The sequence below is a fragment of the Pomacea canaliculata genome, linkage group LG5 (assembly GCF_003073045.1).
Source record: "Pomacea canaliculata isolate SZHN2017 linkage group LG5, ASM307304v1, whole genome shotgun sequence".
NCBI classification, from domain to species: Eukaryota; Metazoa; Mollusca; class Gastropoda; order Architaenioglossa; family Ampullariidae; genus Pomacea; species Pomacea canaliculata.
In genome coordinates this window covers 4,382,519-4,403,502 of record NC_037594.1, presented here as the reverse complement: position 1 = coordinate 4,403,502, position 20,984 = coordinate 4,382,519, and the positions used below count along the sequence as shown (strand labels likewise).

General features: G+C 39.8%; 4 protein-coding genes and 3 non-coding genes across 13 annotated transcripts; 3 read left to right on the top strand and 4 right to left on the bottom strand.

Annotated features, from left to right (window-relative positions):
• The first annotated feature begins 77 nt into the window (after window positions 1-77).
• LOC112565141 (U6 snRNA-associated Sm-like protein LSm1) lies at window positions 78-3,301 on the top strand. The gene is made up of 4 exons (XM_025240453.1): window positions 78-206; window positions 549-617; window positions 1,428-1,543; window positions 2,214-3,301. The coding sequence occupies exons 1-4, from the start codon at window positions 146-148 to the stop codon at window positions 2,376-2,378; spliced, it is 411 nt and encodes a 136-aa protein (XP_025096238.1). The 5' UTR covers window positions 78-145; the 3' UTR covers window positions 2,379-3,301.
• A 996-nt stretch (window positions 3,302-4,297) lies between these two features.
• Window positions 4,298-12,159, bottom strand: LOC112565052 (zinc finger protein 239-like). 5 transcript variants are annotated; one of them, XM_025240294.1, is made up of 8 exons: window positions 11,977-12,159; window positions 11,040-11,367; window positions 8,186-8,809; window positions 7,762-7,932; window positions 7,086-7,229; window positions 6,782-6,918; window positions 6,064-6,153; window positions 4,298-5,836 (listed from the first exon to the last, which is right to left on the bottom strand). In XM_025240294.1, the coding sequence occupies exons 3-8, from the start codon at window positions 8,570-8,572 to the stop codon at window positions 5,830-5,832; spliced, it is 936 nt and encodes a 311-aa protein (XP_025096079.1). In that variant the 5' UTR covers window positions 8,573-8,809; window positions 11,040-11,367; window positions 11,977-12,159; the 3' UTR covers window positions 4,298-5,829. The 5 variants fall into 5 exon arrangements, with proteins under 5 accessions (XP_025096079.1, XP_025096074.1, XP_025096075.1 ...); XM_025240289.1 differs by having other exon boundaries at window positions 6,064-6,196; window positions 11,977-12,155; XM_025240290.1 differs by having other exon boundaries at window positions 6,064-6,196; window positions 11,040-11,301; window positions 11,977-12,155.
• LOC112563914 (putative nuclease HARBI1) lies at window positions 9,571-10,456 on the top strand. The gene is made up of 2 exons (XM_025238388.1): window positions 9,571-9,714; window positions 9,926-10,456. The coding sequence occupies exons 1-2, from the start codon at window positions 9,571-9,573 to the stop codon at window positions 10,454-10,456; spliced, it is 675 nt and encodes a 224-aa protein (XP_025094173.1).
• A 569-nt stretch (window positions 12,160-12,728) lies between the features above and the next one.
• On the bottom strand, window positions 12,729-12,847 carry LOC112565476. The gene has a single exon (XR_003099425.1). It is a non-coding gene; the product is annotated as a 5S ribosomal RNA (ribosomal RNA).
• Window positions 12,848-13,349: 502 nt separating this feature from the next.
• LOC112565466 lies at window positions 13,350-13,542 on the top strand. Its single transcript, XR_003099415.1, has one exon. It is a non-coding gene; the product is annotated as a U2 spliceosomal RNA (small nuclear RNA).
• Window positions 13,543-15,006: 1,464 nt separating this feature from the next.
• Window positions 15,007-15,125, bottom strand: LOC112565475. Its single transcript, XR_003099424.1, has one exon. It is a non-coding gene; the product is annotated as a 5S ribosomal RNA (ribosomal RNA).
• A 1,206-nt stretch (window positions 15,126-16,331) lies between these two features.
• On the bottom strand, window positions 16,332-20,464 carry LOC112565217 (alpha-(1,3)-fucosyltransferase C-like). 3 transcript variants are annotated; one of them, XM_025240550.1, is made up of 5 exons: window positions 20,170-20,464; window positions 18,900-19,889; window positions 18,372-18,566; window positions 17,647-18,227; window positions 16,332-17,100 (listed from the first exon to the last, which is right to left on the bottom strand). In XM_025240550.1, exons 2-4 carry the CDS (start codon window positions 19,356-19,358, stop codon window positions 17,829-17,831), a joined length of 1,053 nt encoding a protein of 350 aa, XP_025096335.1. In that variant the 5' UTR covers window positions 19,359-19,889; window positions 20,170-20,464; the 3' UTR covers window positions 16,332-17,100; window positions 17,647-17,828. The 3 variants fall into 3 exon arrangements, with proteins under 3 accessions (XP_025096335.1, XP_025096336.1, XP_025096334.1); XM_025240551.1 differs by having other exon boundaries at window positions 18,900-19,859; XM_025240549.1 differs by having other exon boundaries at window positions 18,900-20,464.
• Between the last annotated feature and the right edge of the window lie 520 nt (window positions 20,465-20,984).

The following is a 20,984-nucleotide window of genomic DNA, read 5'->3' as shown; positions in this document are numbered from 1 at the left end:
TTTATTATCAGCATATTTTATTAGAGAGTGTAGCTATAGCACGAACTAAGTGGTTATAGTATCTAGTTGGAGCGACATATTTGTGTATTTGAGAATTAAGCCGATTGAGAATTTCTCTGGAGTAGAAGAGAAAGCTCTAAGTGGTATGGTAGTGATGAACATGAGTTACCTACCAGGTACAGCCAGTTTAGTGGAAGAAATCGACAGTAAGAAATTTTCATCAATCATTACAATGCTTTAGCATTTATGATAATATCTACTTACCAAAAGACTGCAGTCCGTCTTACCATGAACGTGTATTATTAGTTCGTGGTCTTACTGAATAGTAGTGGTTTAGAAGTAGAAACGCTGATGCTGTTTGGCATTAGACCTCACAACTACCACTTGTACCTTCTTACAATGCGATAAAGAATAATTAACGTGGTACAACTCTACTTTAGGAGGGTGAGAGTTAGGTTGTATAGGGCTCATGAAGTTTTGAAACTTGGGGGGGGGGGGGTAGTGAATGCAGATACTTGTGCTTTATAGTATTTATGTGTCATTTCCAGAAAAGCTGCTGGTAGTTCTGAGAGATGGAAGAACCTTAATTGGCTACTTGCGAAGCATAGACCAATTTGGTATGTATATGCGACCAATAAAATATATGTGTGATTTACTTTATGTTTAGACAGACTTCAGAAAGAGGGATCAGGGGTTCTGCTTACGCTAAAAATTGCGTACAGTACGCATTAAAAGTTCGGAGGACCCCTTCAGTTTTCATCAATGGGGTCCCCTTCCAATTTGGGCGAAGAACGGGGACCCCTTAAAAATCTGAAGAAGGGGTCCCTGGGATCCCAAAGAATTTAGCCTTAGCAGAAGCCCTGAGGATATATAAAATGAAATTTTTCTTTGAGATTTTAGACTTTAAGCCACATTCCATATGCCAAACATGACTGTGTTGTGGTATCACAGCAATACACAATTCATCTTTAATAAAAGCAATTCATCTAACATGTGCATCTAACATGTGCTAACATCTCTGACCAAACCCTTTCCATGCTGCTTGTACCACCAAACCAGACAGTAAAGGAGAAGCTCTGAGTACATTCAGTAACACCATGATAGAACTACTACATAACCTGAGAAGTTATATTGTGAAACTTAACCCAGTCATTTAAACACATTTTAATTTATCTAGGTCCTTTATTGGCAAGTGCATTACAACACACATATATATATATTCCTAAGTTTATGAGCATAAGTATCAGCAATAGTATCACCATGGAAAAGATTACCAATTTTGTATCATTTCATTGCCTAACTGATAAATCTTTGACAATGTTTTAGGGATGGAGAATGCTTACTAAGTATAAATTTTCATTGCTGTTTGTACTTATGATAAATCATATCAATATATTCTAATTTAATGGCTTTCGTGTCTTTTCCAGCAAATCTAGTCCTTCACAGAACTATCGAAAGGATACATGTAGGGAAGAAATATGGAGACATTCCCAGAGGAATATTTATTGTGCGTGGAGAAAATGTGGTTCTTCTTGGAGAAGTGGTAAGTTTATGTCTGTTAGCAAGTTGCTAGTTCAAAGATCTCAGTCATATGTTTCTGAAAATAGCTCACTGCTTCTGATTGTATAGAAATGTGTATAAATCCTATAAGAGAGGTCTAAATCAAGAAAAGAAAATTTACATGTAGGGTTTAAAAATGTAAGCACTTTTGTAGTCAAAAAACATGAGATAGTTTAGGTTGGAGATCTCATCATATTATTGCATAATAAGGTGGACATGAATGTTGATATTTCATTGTTATCAAACATCAGTGACATACTTTTACATTCAAAAATGACATCAGTTTTCAAGGACACAATAATCATTAATTAACAAATTATCTGTGTACTTTTTTCTGCTAGTGATCTACTGATAAGACCTTCATTATTGGCAATGTGAGGTTTTGGGGAGATGAAACCTTTAACAGTTTTAACTGAAGGTCTAGAAACCCTTTTGTATTTTATGGGAAAGCCAGATAGCTGTTAGTTTACCACCATTATTTTATGCCTTTTATTTCCATATGTCTTAAAAATATTAAATAGAAGAATACAAGGCAGAAATTAAAAAAGCCTTAAATTATAACAGTTATTTTTCCACATTAATAAAAGGGTGCTGTCAATATTTTAAAGTCTACAGATAGTATATTGTAATGTATATTCTCTGGAAATGACCAGGATCTGGAAAATGAGGACAAACTACCATTGGAAGAGGTTTCAATTGACGAAATTCTAGACATGCAACGAGAAATGCAGATTGCAAAAGAGCGGGAAGATGAACGCAAACGAAAGGCTCTCCAGGAAAGAGGAATGCATTTTACAGAACACCCTGAAGACATTTGATGTTTTCTTGGTTGATTTGGTGATGTTTTATTCTGTGCAAGTTTTTCTGTGTGTTGACATGTGAGACTGAACAAGAGGAAGAGACAGTTTCTGATATTTTTCACATGAATGCTTGTTTCGTAAAATGATTTATAATTAATTCTAACTGTTGTAGAAAAATAAATTCTTTAAAGAAAGATGATTAAGGGTATGACTGACAAGCATTCTTCCTTCATCTGGTGTTCTGCACTGAGCAGTTTTTACATCATGTTAAAAGTACTTAAGATAAAAGAAACATTCATATATTGTGTGTAATTCTAGTAACACAGCCTGCAAAGAAAATAAAAATTGTTTCATAAGCACATTCCGAAGTAACAAAGCTAGTATTGAATTGATACTCCATTGTGGAGTTCAAATCCACCTTCTTCCATTACACTCTTCATAGTTTGTATCTATTACCGAAAATTTCAAGGAAGCAAACAAAAAAAACCTAGTTTTTTGTGGGTTTTTTTATTTAATATTCTCCAGCTTTATTAGTTCTTTGTGATACAGCGAATCTGCATGTGCTTTACATGCCAACAAACATTTTAATGTTGTAATATAAAATTAAAGAAAAAATATATTAAATAATTAGTATGATTTCTTTATTGGTAGTTTATTTCATAAAGTTAGGATTTTCTGGAAGATGATTCTGTTGCCAAGTCTTTTACTTATTTACTCTCCAATTACTCTTTGACAGCAGAATGCAGGATCTTTCCCCTTTTTTTTTCATCCTAGGAGGATTGTTATCTGTTTTTTTTTAAAAATTGAGTAACAAGTGAAATTAAGTGAGAGACTTTTGTACATGCACAAATATGTGCACATGTATGTTTATGATGCAGATGTTTGTCATTTGTATTGATTGTGCATGGAGTATATATGATTAAACTTCAGATGCAAGCTTAGTTGTGGATACTTGATGTTTAAGAAGAAATGAACATTATTAATAGTAATGTCAACATTACAAAGAATAGTTCTTTCTTTAGCAAGGGTATGTATCACAAGAAATATTGGTAGTTAAGTTGCCTTTTCCATGAGAGGCAGGTTTCAGTTCCTCACTAACCACCAGCGCAACTAAGCATTTCTTAAATTTTAAAGAAAATTGATTTTGGGTTTCAAAATTTTCTTCCATACTTTTTTGTCAATTACTATTATGAGACGGTGGTGTAGTTGCGGCCCTATGCTCAACCAGGGGTGATTAGGAACAAGAAGACTATTATGAGAACTTGGATGCAAAGTTTTGCCTTGAGATGTGTGGACACTTACAAAGCTAGGGTAAGTTGTTGCCTCCTGAAATACATAGGAAATCAAGGGTAAGCATCTTGTAGTAATACATATCCTGTCCACTTCAGATTATCATTGCCACTGCTTTACAGCCACAGCTCCAGGGGGGAAGCAAAATCTGACTTGTGAACACATCTTTATAACAGTGAGAACAGTCTTTCCTATTTTGCACTTTTCTGAGATATCTGCTTTTTATAAAGAGCCAAACTGAATCAGATGGGCGAAATGCTATCTTCCGGAGCTGAAGTCTTTCAGATGTTCGCTCTTCCGTATAACAAACGTTTGTCGCTACTGTGCATATGTATTCCAGTACTGATGTATACCCAGAAATCGCGCCACTGTTCAGCGGATGCAGCAAACATCCCGAGAATTTTTCACCCACAGAGTTTGATGTGTATCAAATGTCAACGACGGACATGCAAAGCCAGATTGATCGTCCACCAGTTAGCATATTATTATATACCACAAGCCTGAAAGTTTGAGTGTTTCTGGTCCTACGTTCCTTTTTTTTATTTAGGGGCTGTCAGAAAAACAATTTTAAAGTCTAGTACTTAACACCCACTGAAATGTAGATCTCTTCAGTCCCCGACTTAACCGATAGCGTCCCGTGTCGCGCACCGTACTTAACCTCCAATCGACCCATCTGTGGAATGGGTGCCGGACTTCTTACAGGACTGGGGAAGGGAAAGGTGTCGATGGAAATGAGACTCACAATGCCCTCTCAAAACTGCTGCCTCTCTAGCACCTCATTCCCCATCTTTGTACCCCTCAAGTCTACCCTTTTTCCTTCGTTTTGCTGTAACCATTATTGTTCACATCGTCATCACGATATCTTTGTTTATTGTCTTATGGCACATGGCTGTCACTTCATGGTCGCTGTGTGTGTGTGTGGGCGCGCGCGCACTTGTTAAACTCTAGTCCCTCGTTTGTGTAGCAAGCCAATCTCGTGCATCAATCCCACTGGACCAGTTAAAAGCATCTTTATGACTTGAGGTCATAAAAAACGCGCTTATAACGCCGTTGTTATAGAGTTTAGCTGGTCGATGGAGTTTTGCTGGTACATGCTTTAGAAACTGATGTGGCTTGGGAGGGTGGGGAGGTTGATTGGTGTTTTACGCCGAGCCAACCAGCAAATAAGGCTATATCACGGCAAGGCAGCCAGCCCTGTAAACAGATGCCACATGCAGAAAGAACAGTGTGCCCGAGACGAGATCTGAACCCATGACCCAAGCTTCACCGTTGGGCTGGCTTGGAAATGGCCTTGCAGTTTCTTTTCATTCAATACAAGCACGCTACAACAGCCCGTTGGTGACAGGCACGCGTAAGATTGGTAAACTCAATACATGTTAACTGACAGTGGTTCATCATTTTATCATAGAGGAGACTAAGCCAGCTGAATATCAAATTGGTTTTTTATGTTCTTCCGATGTTTAAAGAAAATATACAAAAGCAAATAAACTGATTTTAAAGAAATATGTTCTCTTAAAGTCGCCTTTGTTGCAATTTCCAAAATAGAAGAAATAGTGCGAGTAGTTTTTGAACTAAATACAGCTGAAAGATAAATCTTTTTAAATAAACAGATTTGATATGTGAAATCCCGGTGTACACGATCGCCTTGCCTAAGACGGAAGGTCCATACAACTTCCTCAAGTCACTGTGAGTGAAGATACAGAAGCATACTACCCTGCACACACAGACCGGTACAGACCAAATGGGCGTCATGCTTGAGTGGCTCGTACAAACAAATACTGTATGGTGGTGGTGGTGCAGCAGTAGTCAAGAATCATTACGCAAACTGATTATAGTCTTGGGAACTCGTCTCCTTGATGTAATCCGTCGGGTTGTCTATGGAAACATCTCGTGCGTGGCTCTTGAGATGGCTGCGCATGTTGTCCATGCGAGCACCCTGCTTGCCGCAGATGGTGCAGTGGAACAGTCTTGTGGGCGCGTGGATGGTCCGCACGTGCTTTGACAGCCCGCCCTTGTCCGGGAAGCGCGCACTACAGATGGCGCACGTGAAGGCCTTACTGGCATTGTGCCGACGCTCGTGTGCCTGGCAGCAGGTCCTAGTCTTGAACGCCTTGGTGCAGATTCCGGCATTGGAAAGGCTTGTCATCGCTGTGGGTGAACTGGTGCGTGTACAACGATGTCACCAGCTGCACAAAAGCAAGAAAGAAAAAAAAAAGATGGTTGAATCATAGGGATAAACACAATTTTCATATACATTTTTTTGAACGACTTGCTTTTGGACGAAAAAGATCTCAAAAGATTTAATTATAAAATGGCCTTTAGCATGCCGCATTATACGATGTCCTACACCCTATGCCTATACGCCATAGCTGACAAGCTAGACACCACATCACCAAAAGATTTAGGTGTATACCTTAAAGCTCTTTCCGCAGACTTTGCAGACGTGCGGCCTCTCTTCACCGTGAGTGTGCTTGTGTGTCTCAAGGCTCGATTTAAACATAAACTGTTGACCACAAATATCACACATGAAACGCTGGAAGTCTGCGCTGGAAAAAAAAATGAAAAGAAAGGATCGACATGATTGGTTGTAAGAAGAAATGTATGCTGTTGTTGGTTACCGGAAGAAAGGTTTGCTATGCCTATGGTTATATACGGGAAGAAGTGTTTGTTGTGGTTGGTTACTGTAATACGGTACAGGGTAAAATTAACTGAAACTTTTTAGTTAATGTCTGTAGATGTCATAAAGTTGGTGTGTTTTGGGGTTGCTGGTCCAGAGGAAGGAACGTCCACATGTTTCGCACTGAAACCGCGGTTCCTGCAATTTAACAGGTTCTCTGGAATGCACGAACATGCCAAAACAATTTATAAAGGTAAGTTATCTGAAGTTTTTTTCGTTCCTTTTTGATCAGATCAAAATGTTATTATTATTATAGATGGAAACAATGATTTAACAAATATATTATCCAATGCAGAAAGTGATTTTTAGTCAACAGGAATGTGTTTTCTTGGTAACATTTAATGCTTATACAGAAGATCAAAAGAGGTTTAGAACATTCGAAACTTAACAGCTTAACTGAAGAAATTTCATCAGGAACTCGGAAAGCCGTTAGACTCATCAAGAAAGACATTACCTAGAGTGTCGTCGCTTATGGATGTTGCGAAGACGTTCAGATTTGTAGAACTTGTGGCATACATCACACTCAAACTTCCGCTCGTTCTCGTGGTACGACTGGTTGTGGAGGCGCAAGGCTTGCTTGGTCGTGAAGCCCTTGGTCAAGAGCAGAAGTATGTTTAGTTCACAAAGGTGACGATAATACAATATGTAATATGAACGGAAAAAAGCGTGTTTTAAGATGTGTGTTTAAGCTATAAAATCATTTTACAAAACCAATTTTAGTCAGATCAGCGGGGAAAAGAAACATGTTTTAAATGTACCTTCGAGCAAATACTACACTGGAATGGACGAACATCTGTGTGAATAAGCTGGTGTGTTTTGAGGTTGCTGGCCCAGAGGAAGGAACGTCCACATGTTTCGCACTGAAACTGCGGCTCCTGCCCACGTCCACTGTGCTGAGATATCTGGTATGAACATTTCAATGGGAATGAAATCACGACTTGTGTTTAATAAGTGTCATCTTGTGCAACAGGTTGTAAAATATTATACACATGTATTCCATAACACCAAACTTTAAAATTTTATTGCAATATACAGGTTAATCTTTCTTTTGTTATTTTATTTTACCAAGTGGAAATCTTATTCACTATGGACTCAGCTTTGCAACCAATCTCTATTTTGCACTCGCGTGCACACACAGAAATAATTGATTATAGAACAGTAATTCAGAACACTGCCATTAGTATTTTCCATCATACTATATATATATATACAATCGACAGATTAGTTAAAATATGAAAAAAATATTATAGAAATACCGACAAAAAAAAAAAGACTCATTCAATAAAGCAGTAAGAATGGCTAAATAATTTTAAGCTGGGGCAATCTAACTTTCCTCTCGCATGCGTAAAACTTTACAGTCAAAAACATGATTTGATGATCAGTATAGCCTTGAAAGAAACCCTAATAAATGGACCACCCGATTAAAGAACTCACCACATGTGTTTTGAGATGACTTGCAGTGAGGTATGTCTTGGAACACTGGGAACATTTGTAGGGCCGGACACCAGTGTGTTTATGCATGTGCACATTATAGCTGTGGCGGAAACTGAAGGTCTGGCCACACTCATTGCAGATGTAGGGCTTGATATTACCATGCAGACCCCTCTGAGCAATGGAAAACGGGAAAGAATTCTATGTATATAATTCTTCAGATATTATGTAAATTTCTTTAGTATGTATTGCATTATTGCGTTTCATTTAATTCGTTCTAAATGTCCCCTGAGGGTTTGTAAATGAACTTTCAGGACTTGGACTTTGAAAAGCTGTTATATTTCCTTGAATAATCAAAAACAATACAAAATAAATACCAATAAGTTTAATGTTCATGTAAAATCGGCTTCAGAGAGTTCAAACTGACCTGATGTTGACCAAGAGAATCTAGAGAAGCCAGCCACTTTCCACACACTTCGCACTGAACATGTTGGGAATGTCGCCGGACATGTCGATTAAATGTTACTTGACTTGAGAAGGGATAACATTTATGGCAGGTGGGACAAGACAGGTTCCGAGTTTCCACTTCTTCCCTTTGTGAATCTTCCTGCCTGCAGTCCTTGCTATGGGAACGATCGTCAAATGCATCAGCACTGTGTTCAACGATGTTGCTGCTGCTGCTGCTGCTGCTGCTGCTGCTGACTGGAGATTTGCTAGAACTTTCTAAGCAACGGGTTTCCGCAGCTTTTGTTGATTTAGATTGCCTCTGTCTCGTTTTCACTCCAAGCTTCTTATAAAATAGAATTGATGACATGTGCTTGCTGGCCGAGTATTTTGAAACTCTTCAGATTTTTTCCTTTCACTTTCTTGTCTCGGTCTTCAATTTGGTTCGTTTGATCGTCCACAGAATTTCTCATCGTCACATTTCTGAGTTCTAGTTGTTCGTTTGGTGGTGACTGTTGATTTGGCAAAATTTCTGACAGCTGAAAATTCTCGGAAGACTGCAGTGCGAGACATTTTTGAGTTGTACTCTCGAATTTTTTAACAGAGCCTGTAAAAAAAAAAAAAAAGTCATATCAATAGCTTCACAATTACTTTTTACACTTAGATCATTTTTGTAATGTTACGTTATTTTAAAAATGCTTAACAGTAGCATTTTAAACTTTGTTAAAATACTGACATTTAGAAACAGCATTATGTTTACATTTTGGTTGAAAATAAATACAATGGACATTTAAATAAAAGACAGAGAAACACGCGTGTAGTTCGCCTGGCAACCATGTGTGCTAAGGGAGACAATCATAGAGCGGCATGGCACTGACAGTAAAGGGAAGTAAATGATGGCCTGACAAGGGACAGAACTACCGATAAAATGGCAACAGAGAAAGCATTGTTAAAATCAGTTACGAAACTCTAGTGAAGATGATTCCGTTTGTGCTCGATTTCCTAGACTTGGATACGGAGGAAATATTGGCATCTGGCATACTGGACGATGATTACATAAGTGAAGACTGTAATAACGATGCTGCTTTCACATAAAGCCTCGAAGTCAGAATCGACAGAATTTGTATCAAACGAACAAACTACAACAAAATCTGAGGATTGTCAACAAACAACACCACAGCATGTGTCTCAGGCACATTCCACGGAATCAGAAGAGCAGTGTAACTTTCTCGCATCAGTACCAACAATATTACCTGATGACTTTCGATTTCATTTTAGGATGACTTCTTCATGTTTGAAATGTTACTTCAGAACATGATGATGCTAACTTCCTTCAGTTCACTGAGAAAAAATTCGTGTTCTCTAATGATGGGAAAAGGGGATCAAATTTCACAACCAGCTGGAATGCTGTTGCTGACTCTAAAATTCCTTGGATGCAAGCAAGCCATTTCACAGCTTGGTGACTGTACAAACATGTCAGAAAATATCTTATATGACATCATTGTCAAAACAGTGAGTGCTTTGTATGAATTGATGCAATATTATATAAAATGGCCCACAGAAGAACATGCTCAAGAAATAGAGACAAGTTTTAAACAAAAGAGTCATCTGGATAAGGTCCTTGGGGCCATTGATGTCCTCCATATAGCTGTAAAGGCACCTGACCAACAGTCTACTTATTACACTAATCTTCAGGGTGTCACCACTGTGTTACTGCAAACAGTTTGTGATCATGAGCTTCGTTTTCTGCATTGTTGTACTGGGTGGCCAGGATCTGTTGATGATTCAGCAGTGTTTTTTGGACTGTGATCTTTATAGTGATGCAAGCAAGAATGTTGACACTTATTTTCCTAATGGTGCATACCTAGTTGGGGATGAAAGCTTTCCACTGACCGATTGGTTGATAAAACCATTTGATGAAGATAACACCCTGACAGTTTCCCAACAACATTTCAACACAGCATGTCAAGAAGTGATGAAGCACAGCACAGCAGCATACACACTTCTGCTGCAACGCTTTCCTCGTCTAGACTATGTAGATGTCAGAGACATGCAAACCATGGTTGTTGTGATTCTTGTCTGCTGTGCTTTGCACAATTTCTGCTTAGACTGTGGAGACAAACAGCCATTTTCAGATGCAGTTGTGACAGTTAGAAATATTAACACACCGCCAGCATCAGGAATGCCAAAGAGAACTGCTTTAGGGGAGGAAAGGCAGCAGATTCTGCAGAAGTTATTTATATTGCATTCTTAAAATTATCTTAGATTGTTTCAACCTGAAAGATTTGCAATGCAGTAATATACTTTATTTGCATGATAAACATTCAAAAAATGTTTTTTCACTTATCCCAGACTGACAACTTATCCAAAGACTGACAATGATCTAGCTGTGCATTTCATTACAAGGTTAACTCACTAAATTGAGCTATAGCTATGAAGACAATACAGGATGAGAAAGTATAATATATTGTGTAAACAAAAAAAAAATCAAGATGTATGCTGAATGTGGGAAAGTTATCCATATTGACAAAAAATGGCAAATAAGACTGATAGCAATGTAAATGTAACTGTTTGTATGAGCATGATTTAATATTTGTGCTACTTAATACATTGTGTATATTCTTATCGGATATTGTTCAACTGTTTCCAACACATTAGACAAGAAATTTTAAAAGAATTATTTTTTCTTCCACTAATTCCCTTTAGATTGTGTGTACGAGTATGTACACGTGTGGAAAGAACATGGACAAATGCATAGGTGTGAATGTTTGTGTGGATGTGTTTAAATATGCTTTAGCATTCACACCTTTATAGTTGCTGCTGTTGTTTAGTCCTACCTTCAACAGAAGCTTTTGTACTATCAACTGCTCCCAGGTGAGGTTCATCACAAGGCAACTGGCATTTATAGCAGTCGTCTTCCTGCATATTGTTTCTGACTTCTTCATCACATTCTAATGACCTGTTCACATCTTTATGGTATACATCAAAACCCTTCTTTTTCTTTTCGCTGAAAAGAACATCAAAGTGGACCACACCATTGACAATGATAGCCATCTTTCCCTGGATGGTCAATGATGAGATGTTGGGAAGAACCTTTAGCTGCTGAATCATGCAAGTCAACACAGTTTTGATGTTCTCTTCCATAATGCAGATTTTGGTTATTGCCTGAAAAAAATTATTGATAATTAAATATCACTCATTCATGGTATATTTATAATTATTCCAATGCATGTGCACGCATCTCCTTTGTCTCTGTGACACACAAGCAAACATAATTTGAAAAACTGTAAAGCGGTGTAACTGTATATAAATATATCAAATATCCTAATTTTTTTAAGTAAATAATTTTGAATATCTTATTTGTGTGATCTGAATGAATGTGTTTACATCTAGGGGTGGGCGGGGCCTACAGTTGATGCTTGTAATAGTTTCCCTTTAGTGAATTGCGTCCCTGTTACGACTAGCGCTGTGTAATTAAGCACTGTAGTTAACCAATTGCTGTTAGTAAACAATAAGCAGATATATTATAAAGTAACATCTAATGTGCATGTAAAGTATCTGCTCAATCACTCATAACAACGAAATTCAAAGTGTTAGGCCACTGCAACTAATATCATGGCGTCAGGACTGCCGCTCGTTAGTTTGTTGAACCAATAATTTGGAGATTTAACAAATGAAACGCCCAAGTAGAGTCAGGAGGTGTAATAAGTATAGCATTTAGTATTAATTTTCAAATTTCAAAAACAAGATGCTCAATTTCTGTAGACTGTTTACCTGCACATTAGTCTTCGTCACGAGAAACGATGCATTCACTTACTGTGGCCTAAACCGGATCCGCGCGCTCTTTGCAGACTACCTTCACCTTGTGACCCCGTGAGGTCGTGAGGTTACGTGAGTGTCAAGTCGCCGCTCGAACTGAGCGATAGATGTAGTGTGGGTTTGTTTCACTGTGTGTGTTGGTGGGGCCACGACTACAGACGGTTTCACAATAAATGAATAAAGACAAAATAACGGATTAACTATAGATAAGTTGTGATAGTCGTCGTGCATCTGATCGAGCGAGAGAAGTCATCTAAATGAGAAAAAGGATGTTTTTTCCCTTAAAAAATTCTAAATCAAGTTTTATTATATTAATTGACGTGTAATTCAAGAGGGTTATTTACAAAGCTAAACTTTGCTGTTTTTAAGGGATAAATAATAAACAAAATTCACTTTTCAGATGAATTACGCAGAATATTTTCTATATATATATATAGTTGCTTTGAACATATATATATGTGTGTGCTTCATAAGCTAACCTAGAAGATCATAAACACGTACCGCAGTCCTGTCCAAACTGTGGTATTTAACACAGTAATATCGATATCAGCTCACCTCATTAAAGTGATTGAAAAAGCCAGCTAAATATTACAGAAAGGAGGAAGAGAATAAGAAAACGGTTTGCCTACAACACCCGAAAAATGCTTGGAAATGAAAACATGTTCACGACACTTCACAAGAAAACTATGAAATGAAAGCAAAATATTCGCCTACAGCACCCGATGTTCCCAGGCGGTCACCCATCCAAGTACTAACCGGGCCCGACGTTGCTTAACTTCGGTGATCGGACGAGAACCGGTGTGTTCAACGTGGTATGGCCGTAGGCAGAGAACGACTATTAGAAAGCTTTATAAAACAATCGCACTCTCACTGACAGATACTATAGCGAAGAATCAGGATTTCACGTGCACTTAGACAACCCCAGAGCTTAAGATACTGATCAGGGTGAGGTGAGCCGGTACGACTAACGTAGTCGACAACAACTTCGCCAGACACCCCGCACTTTGTCACGAATATTCCTATATCCGTCCATAGTTGTTGGAAAGCTAGTGAGGGACTCACTGGAGTTGTTTCCCTTGCGCACGCTCGGAGAAGATAGCTACCTTTTTAACCCCTGAGCGTTGCTCCGCTATTTCTTAGTGACAACGTAGCTGTAGAAATACGGTAAATCTTTTAAAATAATATTTGCAGTCAGAATTTCATGCAAATTCTTAAAAGCATGGCGATTTTTTACATTGAAAGCTACTTAAATGGAATGCTTATTTGCCGAACCCGAATATGACGGAAAGCCAGACGATACTATCATTAAACCCTCCAACATTCTTGTTATCGCTTCTCGGCCTTTTGGCTAAGATCAAAGTGTAGTATCTGTTCTTATCAGCTTAATATCTGATACGTCCTCCATTGGGGGACTTCGATATTAAACTGATTTTTGAAACATGACGGAGTGTTAGGGGCTTGCTCCACCTCTGTCACGGGTCGGCCTGGTATTGCAGTACCTCCAGGATCGGCCCACTCTCCTCCCGGAGAGTAACCATTATCAATGTCAAACAATTAACCTCTTTGGTGATCATGACTACTAGCCTGTCACCCAAACATTGAGGCATGACTTCCAGAGAGAAAGTTCATTTTCTCGATGATAAACTTCGGCTCTACACTGTGAACACACTGTAACAACAGTCACTGGGAACTGATGTTCAGTAAATCTATAGATCTTCCACACTTACAAATTATCTTCAATCGCAAAAATCATCACACAAACAAAACACAACTGACGTCTCCACTTGGGGACAGACGTTATACTACTCTAAATGACGCTGTCTGTGGCCACGAGCGACCTCAGCTTTCCTGGGCCACATACTCCAATAAAATACCAATAAAAACTGAACGACTCACAAAACAAAGCATAAACAAATCTTCAAATATTTCATGGCATCTGCCAGGCACATTAGTACGTGGCATTAACCAGGCCCAAACACCCAACGGCCCAGCAGACTGCGCATATAATGACAAAGAGAACGCATTACTTATCCATATCTTTTCAACAAAATCAAGGAAAAAGTCAGTGTACAAACACCCTGAGATGCACAAAAATACGAATACTTCACTTTTCTATGGAAATGTAACCTCCACATTGTGTCTCGGCACTCGCCGTGTCTCTCTGAATGGAAAGTGAAGCACTGGCCGGCGACAGTCTTTCCCCTTTCTCGCCCACTTTCTAAAAAAGAAAAAAAAAAAATATACCAAGAAAAAAAAACCAACTCTGTCATTCAGCAGGTGGGCTCAGCCACCATCGATGTGCGAGTTGTTAGCCTATGACGTATAAAGAATATATCGTGTAAAAAAAATGTATGGAGAGAAGCACAACAGACGCTGGACAGTGGTATGGTCATTTAAAGACAGTACATGAACCTGCTGAGATGGAGAACCCAGCCATTCCAAATCTCCAAACACATTACAAGAAGATACAAACTCGGATTACCCTGTAACTAAAATGGAGGTTCTACAAGCCAACAGTTAAGTCACTTATTTATAAAACACACAAACACACAAACACAAAATGGAAAAGTGCCACATGGCATCATTGTCGAAGTTTTTAAATATTTGGATGGTGCTTTTGCATTTTTTAAAAAGTTTTTTAACACCCTATTTGATAAAGGCACCTATTCAGAACAGCGAACTGAATCTATTGTTAGCACGGGCCCCAGGCTAGACGATCTCTCTGGGACCTTTGTAATTGTAATTGTAAATTATTTTCTCAGTATATAATAATATGCTTACATATAGATCGTAAGGGGAGCCCGCGATAGGAGATTCTTGTGGTACGGAATATATTAATATTGCCTACACTTACGGCTCTCGGCCCTCGCATAGGACCAAACAGCAGGGCACAGCGTACTGCTGCTAAGGCCGCCTCCGAAAAATATACAGAAAACTATGAATAGATCAAATTAGTAGAAATCAACAAAAGAAAAGCAAAAGGTTCGCCTACAGCACCCGGTGTTCCCAGGCGGTCACCCATCCAAGTACTAACCGGGCCCGACGTTGCTTAACTTCGGTGATCAGACGAGAACCGGTGTGTTCAACGTGGTATGGCCGTAGGCGAAAACGTGTTTATTACAAATCCTTATAAAACAACCGCACACTCACTGACAGGTAATGTCTCTGTGCCTATAAAACAGAACTTCACGACTTTTAAGCTTATTTATATATAGCGCGTCTTATAACTATAGTATCACACACACACACGTACACATCGAGTATCGAACTATAAGCTATATACGAATTAAGATCGGTTTTTAGACTTGTAATAGCTTAACCCGAGTTAAAAGAACATGTATATATATACCTATACATGCACGTCAACGTCCTTCCCACTGTAGGGCCGGATGCTTTCCGGATCCCTTAATTACTTTGCCCTTGTACGAATATAAATCTAGCTAGATTTATATTAAGTAGTTTTGAGTATATATACTATAGCTATCAAATAAACATAAATAATATACTTCCATAGATTTTAAGTTAAGCTATCAAATAAACATAAATAATATACTTCCATAGATTTTAAGTTAAGCTATCAAATAAACATAAATAATATACTTCCATAGATTTTAAGTTTGTTCAGTAATTTTTCGGTTATATTTTTATACATTATTCAGATTATTGTTTAGCCACCATCTTTACAATTTCTGTATACTTTCTTGAGTTTGGATTTAACTTCATTATTCCAATTGTTTTGTTTTCGTTATTAATTTTGATGAGATACGATCGTATGTTCCCAGTATGATAAACGGCGAGTCTGATAAGACTGCATGTGTGTTTCTGGTTGCCGGCTTAAATTAGATAAGAACACAGAACACATTATTAAACGTGGTCAGCAAGATGTGAACCTTCTCCGCCAACTGAATACTCAGTACAGTGGTCTTGAGTCGATCGTTAGTTATTTATTACTGATATTTTTTATCTCTTCTATCCTTTTGTCTCGATCTGGTTCCACACTTTGTTTGTCCACCATAGGAACAGTTTGAGCGGCAGAAGGATATGGGTTCTTTTTGTGATTAGCAAATTATCACATAAACTCCTAGGATTTTGACTGTGCGTGAATTTGTTTTACCGAATTCAGAAAAAACGTTGTCACACCTGTATGTGTAAGTAATAGACACTTGTAAAAGAGAAAAACTTAACAGAGAGTGAGAGATCGCTTTACTTAGAGTGTCAGAGAGATTTTATAAGTATTGAATGAGACGGACGGTCTACAGAAAGTAAGACACATAATATATAATTAAACAGATTGACAGAAACCACAAAACGAGTGTTTGTATCATCTTTATGTGTGTATCATCTTTGTCACTAAATAGGAACACGCACAGCGACAAAAAAAGATGACTAGCCATGTCTTTAACACGACACTAGATAATGGATTCCATGTCATGTGCAGTAATAACTCACCAGGTCATAGTTATAAATGTTCAAAATGTTTTTATTTTCCAAGGAAGAGGCCAAAAACTGTTCTCATCTCATCATTCCACGTTTCTATGTTTTTGTTTACGCAATGCCACCTATGTATATGCGTATCTTGGAGTATAGGTCACACACCATTGTGTAAATACTTTTTGTTTTTGTTTGTGAGCTGCAGCTCACATCTCTATATTTCAGTTGATGTGACTCGCCATGGTGATGGCAGCTCAGACCGGTGAAATAAAGGGGTAGGTGGGTGGATGGGAGATAAGTTATTGAAGTGTTCGCTTGACGCAGTGCGCCATCTGCGACTGTAGTTGATGAGTCCACGTAGGCGCACGTGCTTGCTTTAATTAAAATCTCATCACACACCTAGCACTGTCGGAATGTCTTCGTGGCCATCGTTGGTCGATAACCAATTAATGAAGCTCGCAAGCGATGTGGGTGCCGCCGTTTCATCGAGCATCGCGCGTGTCGTTAAACCTTTGTCATCGAACAAGCGTTGTGCAGACGTGAATGTGCTTATCGTCTAAATCCACTGTGAAGTCGACAATGCTGTCATCAGATCCCAAACACATTAAAGACGAACAGATAGACACGGCTCCAAAAATTCTGGTATTTCTGCAACAGTAAAGCAACAATTAGAAATATAAAGCCCGTGTCACGGTGTTATATAGTGATATGATGTGATATAGTGAAATATATTTCTGCAGAAGCAGCAGTAGTCTAAGGATCGAAGTAGAAATAGTTGTAGTAGTTGCTAAAATAGTTATTTTTGAAAAATATTTGATTTTCTCCCATAGGGACATATTTGTCCCACATTATATCTCAAGAACTGTATGGCACAGCGCTTTCAAGTAAAGATTTTTGGAATCTGTATATCATTTTACATGTGTCATGAAAACTAACATTACTCCCGTTCAGTCCTTACAGTCATGAAAGGGTTAACTGCAGAGGGATAGAGTTGCTTGAAGCCTCTGGGTATATACAGTCCGCCATCCATCCAACAAAAACATTAGATATTTGCGAGTATGTCGATATAAAGATAATGGTATATGATGGGGTGACTTTGGGAGAAAAAGTACGTTCCTCTACAAAGTTAGAGAGATAATGGGTGCTCAGATAATAAATTGAGACTGTATAGGCGACCAATGATAAGAAACTCACCGAAAACAAAGGGCAGGAATCCTGAGCCACCCAGCCAGCAAGGTCCCTGTACACTTGGGGTTCCATGCTCTTGTCGTGCAGTGCTTCGCAGATCTGACACCAGTTGGCCACAGGGGTCTCCCTGGCGATGTACTCATTCCTCCACCGGAAGTACGAATTGTACAAGTCGCGGTCGCCGTCCACTAGGGCCAAGAAGTCAGCGAGTTCCTGCATCGACGTGAAGTTGTCGGCGTCGATGTAGGAGTTGGGGATGGCAGTCCTGGAGTAGTCGCCCCCACCGCTGACAACGGGGATCTGCAGCCGCCGGTATGCCCCCCACAGTTTGTCGGTGATGTAGTCGCGACAGTAGCCGTCTTCGAACGCCAGCACAAACCTGTACCTGGCCCAGGTCTCTTGGCACTCGTCCTCCTCGGTGCCAGGGCACCAAACGTCGACGCATGCGCCAAGAGGTCGATCGGAAGATACTCCTGCAGCGCCGCCACCTTAGTGTAGCGCCTAGCCATGTCCAGACAGTTGTTGACCTCCATGAAGATGAACCTGTCGTGCAGGCTGTAGACGTCCGGGACATTCTGAGACTCCAGCTGCGAAAGTGCAAGACAAAGACGATGAGGTCGTCCTGGAACGGTGTCCAGATGATGATATACCTTTATCCCCTCCCATAATAAGATCGGCTAGAGTGGGTATTACCCTGACTATACATTCTAGCAGTGAACAAAATGTTTCACCTGATCATCCAGACGGTCATCGGCATCCTCGGTGGGAGCAGCGGTCGTTGCTGCAGGTCTCTTGTCGTAGTCGCCGTACGGGGAGTAGATGTCGGCGTCATCTCTGTACCACGACGTCCAGTTAAAGACATCGTTGTAGAGGCTAAGATCGAGGTGGATGTTGTATGGTGGCTCAGCATTGTGTAAGATCCACACCTGAGTAAAGTCAAACTGAATGTTGAAAGAAGCTCGAGACGATTCTGTCCAGAACAGCAGAGTTCACTTCCTGTCTTCAAAGCAGCTATGCTAGTGATGTTTTTCGTTCAGGTTTTCCCTGATTGCGCAACCCTGATTTAGTTTCTACATGTGATTCTGACATGATATTTAATAGTTTTCTATTAAAATGGGATAACAAGTGTTTAAAATTAACATTATTTACTTTTGCTGCCATCATCCAGTCATTAACAAGCTTTTTAGATGGCGCACAACTAACAAGGTAAAAAGGTAAACTCTTCTTGCACCCCTTCCAAAAAAGAACCTCTCTCTTACCTGCCAGGGAGGGTGATCAGGAGGCAGATCCTCAGGTCTGCTAAAGCCACTGGTACTGAACATGACGGCATCAGCTTCCGCCACTTTCTGCTTGTCCATCGTCAGCTCGCACGCGTTCACGGGGCATGCTGGGAAGGGGTCGTCGATGACCTGCCAGGCGGGAGAGTCATCGTGCGGTGTCCACAGGAGAAGGAGCTTGGCGCCAGGCAATGAGCGCTGCTCACGGACCAAGGCTTCGCTGTCATCACCGATGTGCTGGTGCGAGAAGATGGTGAGGAAGATGTTCTTGCCCTCCCCCCGGGCGTATTTATACACTGCGATCTCGCCCCCGGGGATCAGGAGGACCAGCACGAGGACGATGAGGAAGAGGGAGATGTAAAATGTGCATCGGTTCCTCCGACTGACGGCAGACGGCGCTCGGAGGCGGCAACCGCGACAAGAACGCCACAGTATGGACATGGGAGATGATGAGTGCTGTTGAACTCGATGTATGGATGAAGGAAGTTATAGGACACAAAAATTCAGGGCAATGGTAGCCATGCAAGAGAATCACACAAGCAACCTGGGACAAGCTTTTAAAATCTGCCAGTATGTGTGGATGGGCTTATACAATACTGTTCTCTCTTTTTCGCTATTTTTTCTAAGCATAGGGTTTTATGCTATGCAAAAATGCTATACAACTGAAAATGTTACAATAATAAATATTGTTAAAATAACTTTCACACGCCCTGCATACCTCATTCACGAACTTCAGAAAATACAGAACTCCAGTGCACGTCTGGTGGTCAAAGCAATAGGAAACGGGACCATGTCACTCCTTTGTTCTCGCACTGGATACCCGATTGTGCTCTAATTTCTTTGAAGGCTCTCGTCCTACCCATTTTTCCGAATTTATTTTCCTCTACATCTGAACCAGAACTCTTCGATCACTCTTCGTGTGTCTTCACATGCTGTCCACTCCTGTCCCCAAAACAGTGTATGGTCACCGGACTGCAGCAAACCAATGGAACTCTGCACTTTTATATCTGCCACTTCACATCTATCCATCCATCGTGCATTAAAAACACAATCTTTTCTGTGAGCACTACTCCTAAATAGAATCCACTTACTGGTGCTGCTAACCCGTTCTCTCTACCTTCCTCACTTCTATCTCTCGATTAATCTGTCTTGCAAATATTCCTTTGTTACTTTTTAGTTAACTTTTTTTCCATCACGTACAGAAGCAATGTCCACACTTACACCTTTTTAAATCCAAAAGCAAAAAGCTTACCCGGCACACTCTCACAAAGTACCCCCAGCAATGTCACTAGAAGTCACACGTAGGTCACAAAGGGACACGTGTGACAGTCAGGCCAGGTGTCCGCATCGCAAAGTGGGGAGGTGCAGGGTGTACCGACTGTAATCCTTCAACTCCCACAACTCTTTAATGTCTGTTAACTGTGTCCTTTGTAAGCTCAGACAACTCGCAAAACTCAAGCCACATCCTTTATCGTCTATTTGTGATGAGGGAAAGATTGAGAGAGCAGGCGCAAAGGTGATGACGAGTCGCAGATGGACGGACCTGTGGTTGGCTTCGACCGCAGCCTGTAACGCGATGTTACCTCGCGACTCTCAGGCTTATTGCTAAATGGAAGTGTTCAACCCCAGTGGTCGTCACAGTCCGTTACACCAATGATGATTATATAGGTTAATTCTTTACTCAATAATGAACACACCTTGATGGATGTTCTTGTAATACGCTTGTGTAGTTCATTACTCAGATATAATAACTACATTTACTAGTACTGTCATGCATGTGGGGCGATCGGTCTTTGTAAACTTGTGCCATTACAAGACTGGGGATTGGATTTGCTTGTACAAAAATAGATATCTGTGAATTGGACTATGCCGTATTCTACATGTGAAGTATGGTGCTCAAAATATATGCGGACTAATCGGGAATCTCAGTCCTGTCCTGCGGTCGGACGTCCAGTGAGTTAGAAAAATCAGCTGTACCTTAATTACTATACATTTACATATTTAGTTATATTACTGTATAGAAGTTATTAATATTATTGTCTCTTTTAACCTACTTATATTTGTTGC

Coding starts and splice junctions, on each gene's coding strand:
- LOC112565141 (XM_025240453.1), top strand. CDS start 146: ATGGTAGTGATGAACATGAGTTACCTACCAGGTACAGCCAGTTTAGTG. Junction 207..548: donor TTTAGTGGAAGAAATCGACA/GTAAGAAATTTT, acceptor TGTCATTTCCAG/AAAAGCTGCTGGTAGTTCTG. Junction 1,544..2,213: donor TGGTTCTTCTTGGAGAAGTG/GTAAGTTTATGT, acceptor GGAAATGACCAG/GATCTGGAAAATGAGGACAA.
- LOC112565052 (XM_025240289.1), bottom strand. CDS start 8,572: ATGTCATCAATTCTATTTTATAAGAAGCTTGGAGTGAAAACGAGACAG. Junction 6,197..6,781: donor CATAAGCGACGACACTCTAG/GTAATGTCTTTC, acceptor TTTTTTTTCCAG/CGCAGACTTCCAGCGTTTCA. Junction 5,837..6,063: donor TCTGCGGAAAGAGCTTTAAG/GTATACACCTAA, acceptor GCTTTTGTGCAG/CTGGTGACATCGTTGTACAC.
- LOC112563914 (XM_025238388.1), top strand. CDS start 9,571: ATGGGAAAAGGGGATCAAATTTCACAACCAGCTGGAATGCTGTTGCTG. Junction 9,715..9,925: donor ATGACATCATTGTCAAAACA/GTGAGTGCTTTG, acceptor TACTGCAAACAG/TTTGTGATCATGAGCTTCGT.
- LOC112565217 (XM_025240549.1), bottom strand. CDS start 19,358: ATGTCCATACTGTGGCGTTCTTGTCGCGGTTGCCGCCTCCGAGCGCCG. Junction 18,567..18,899: donor CTGATCACCCTCCCTGGCAG/GTAAGAGAGAGG, acceptor GACTTTACTCAG/GTGTGGATCTTACACAATGC. Junction 18,228..18,371: donor ATGACCGTCTGGATGATCAG/GTGAAACATTTT, acceptor GCACTTTCGCAG/CTGGAGTCTCAGAATGTCCC.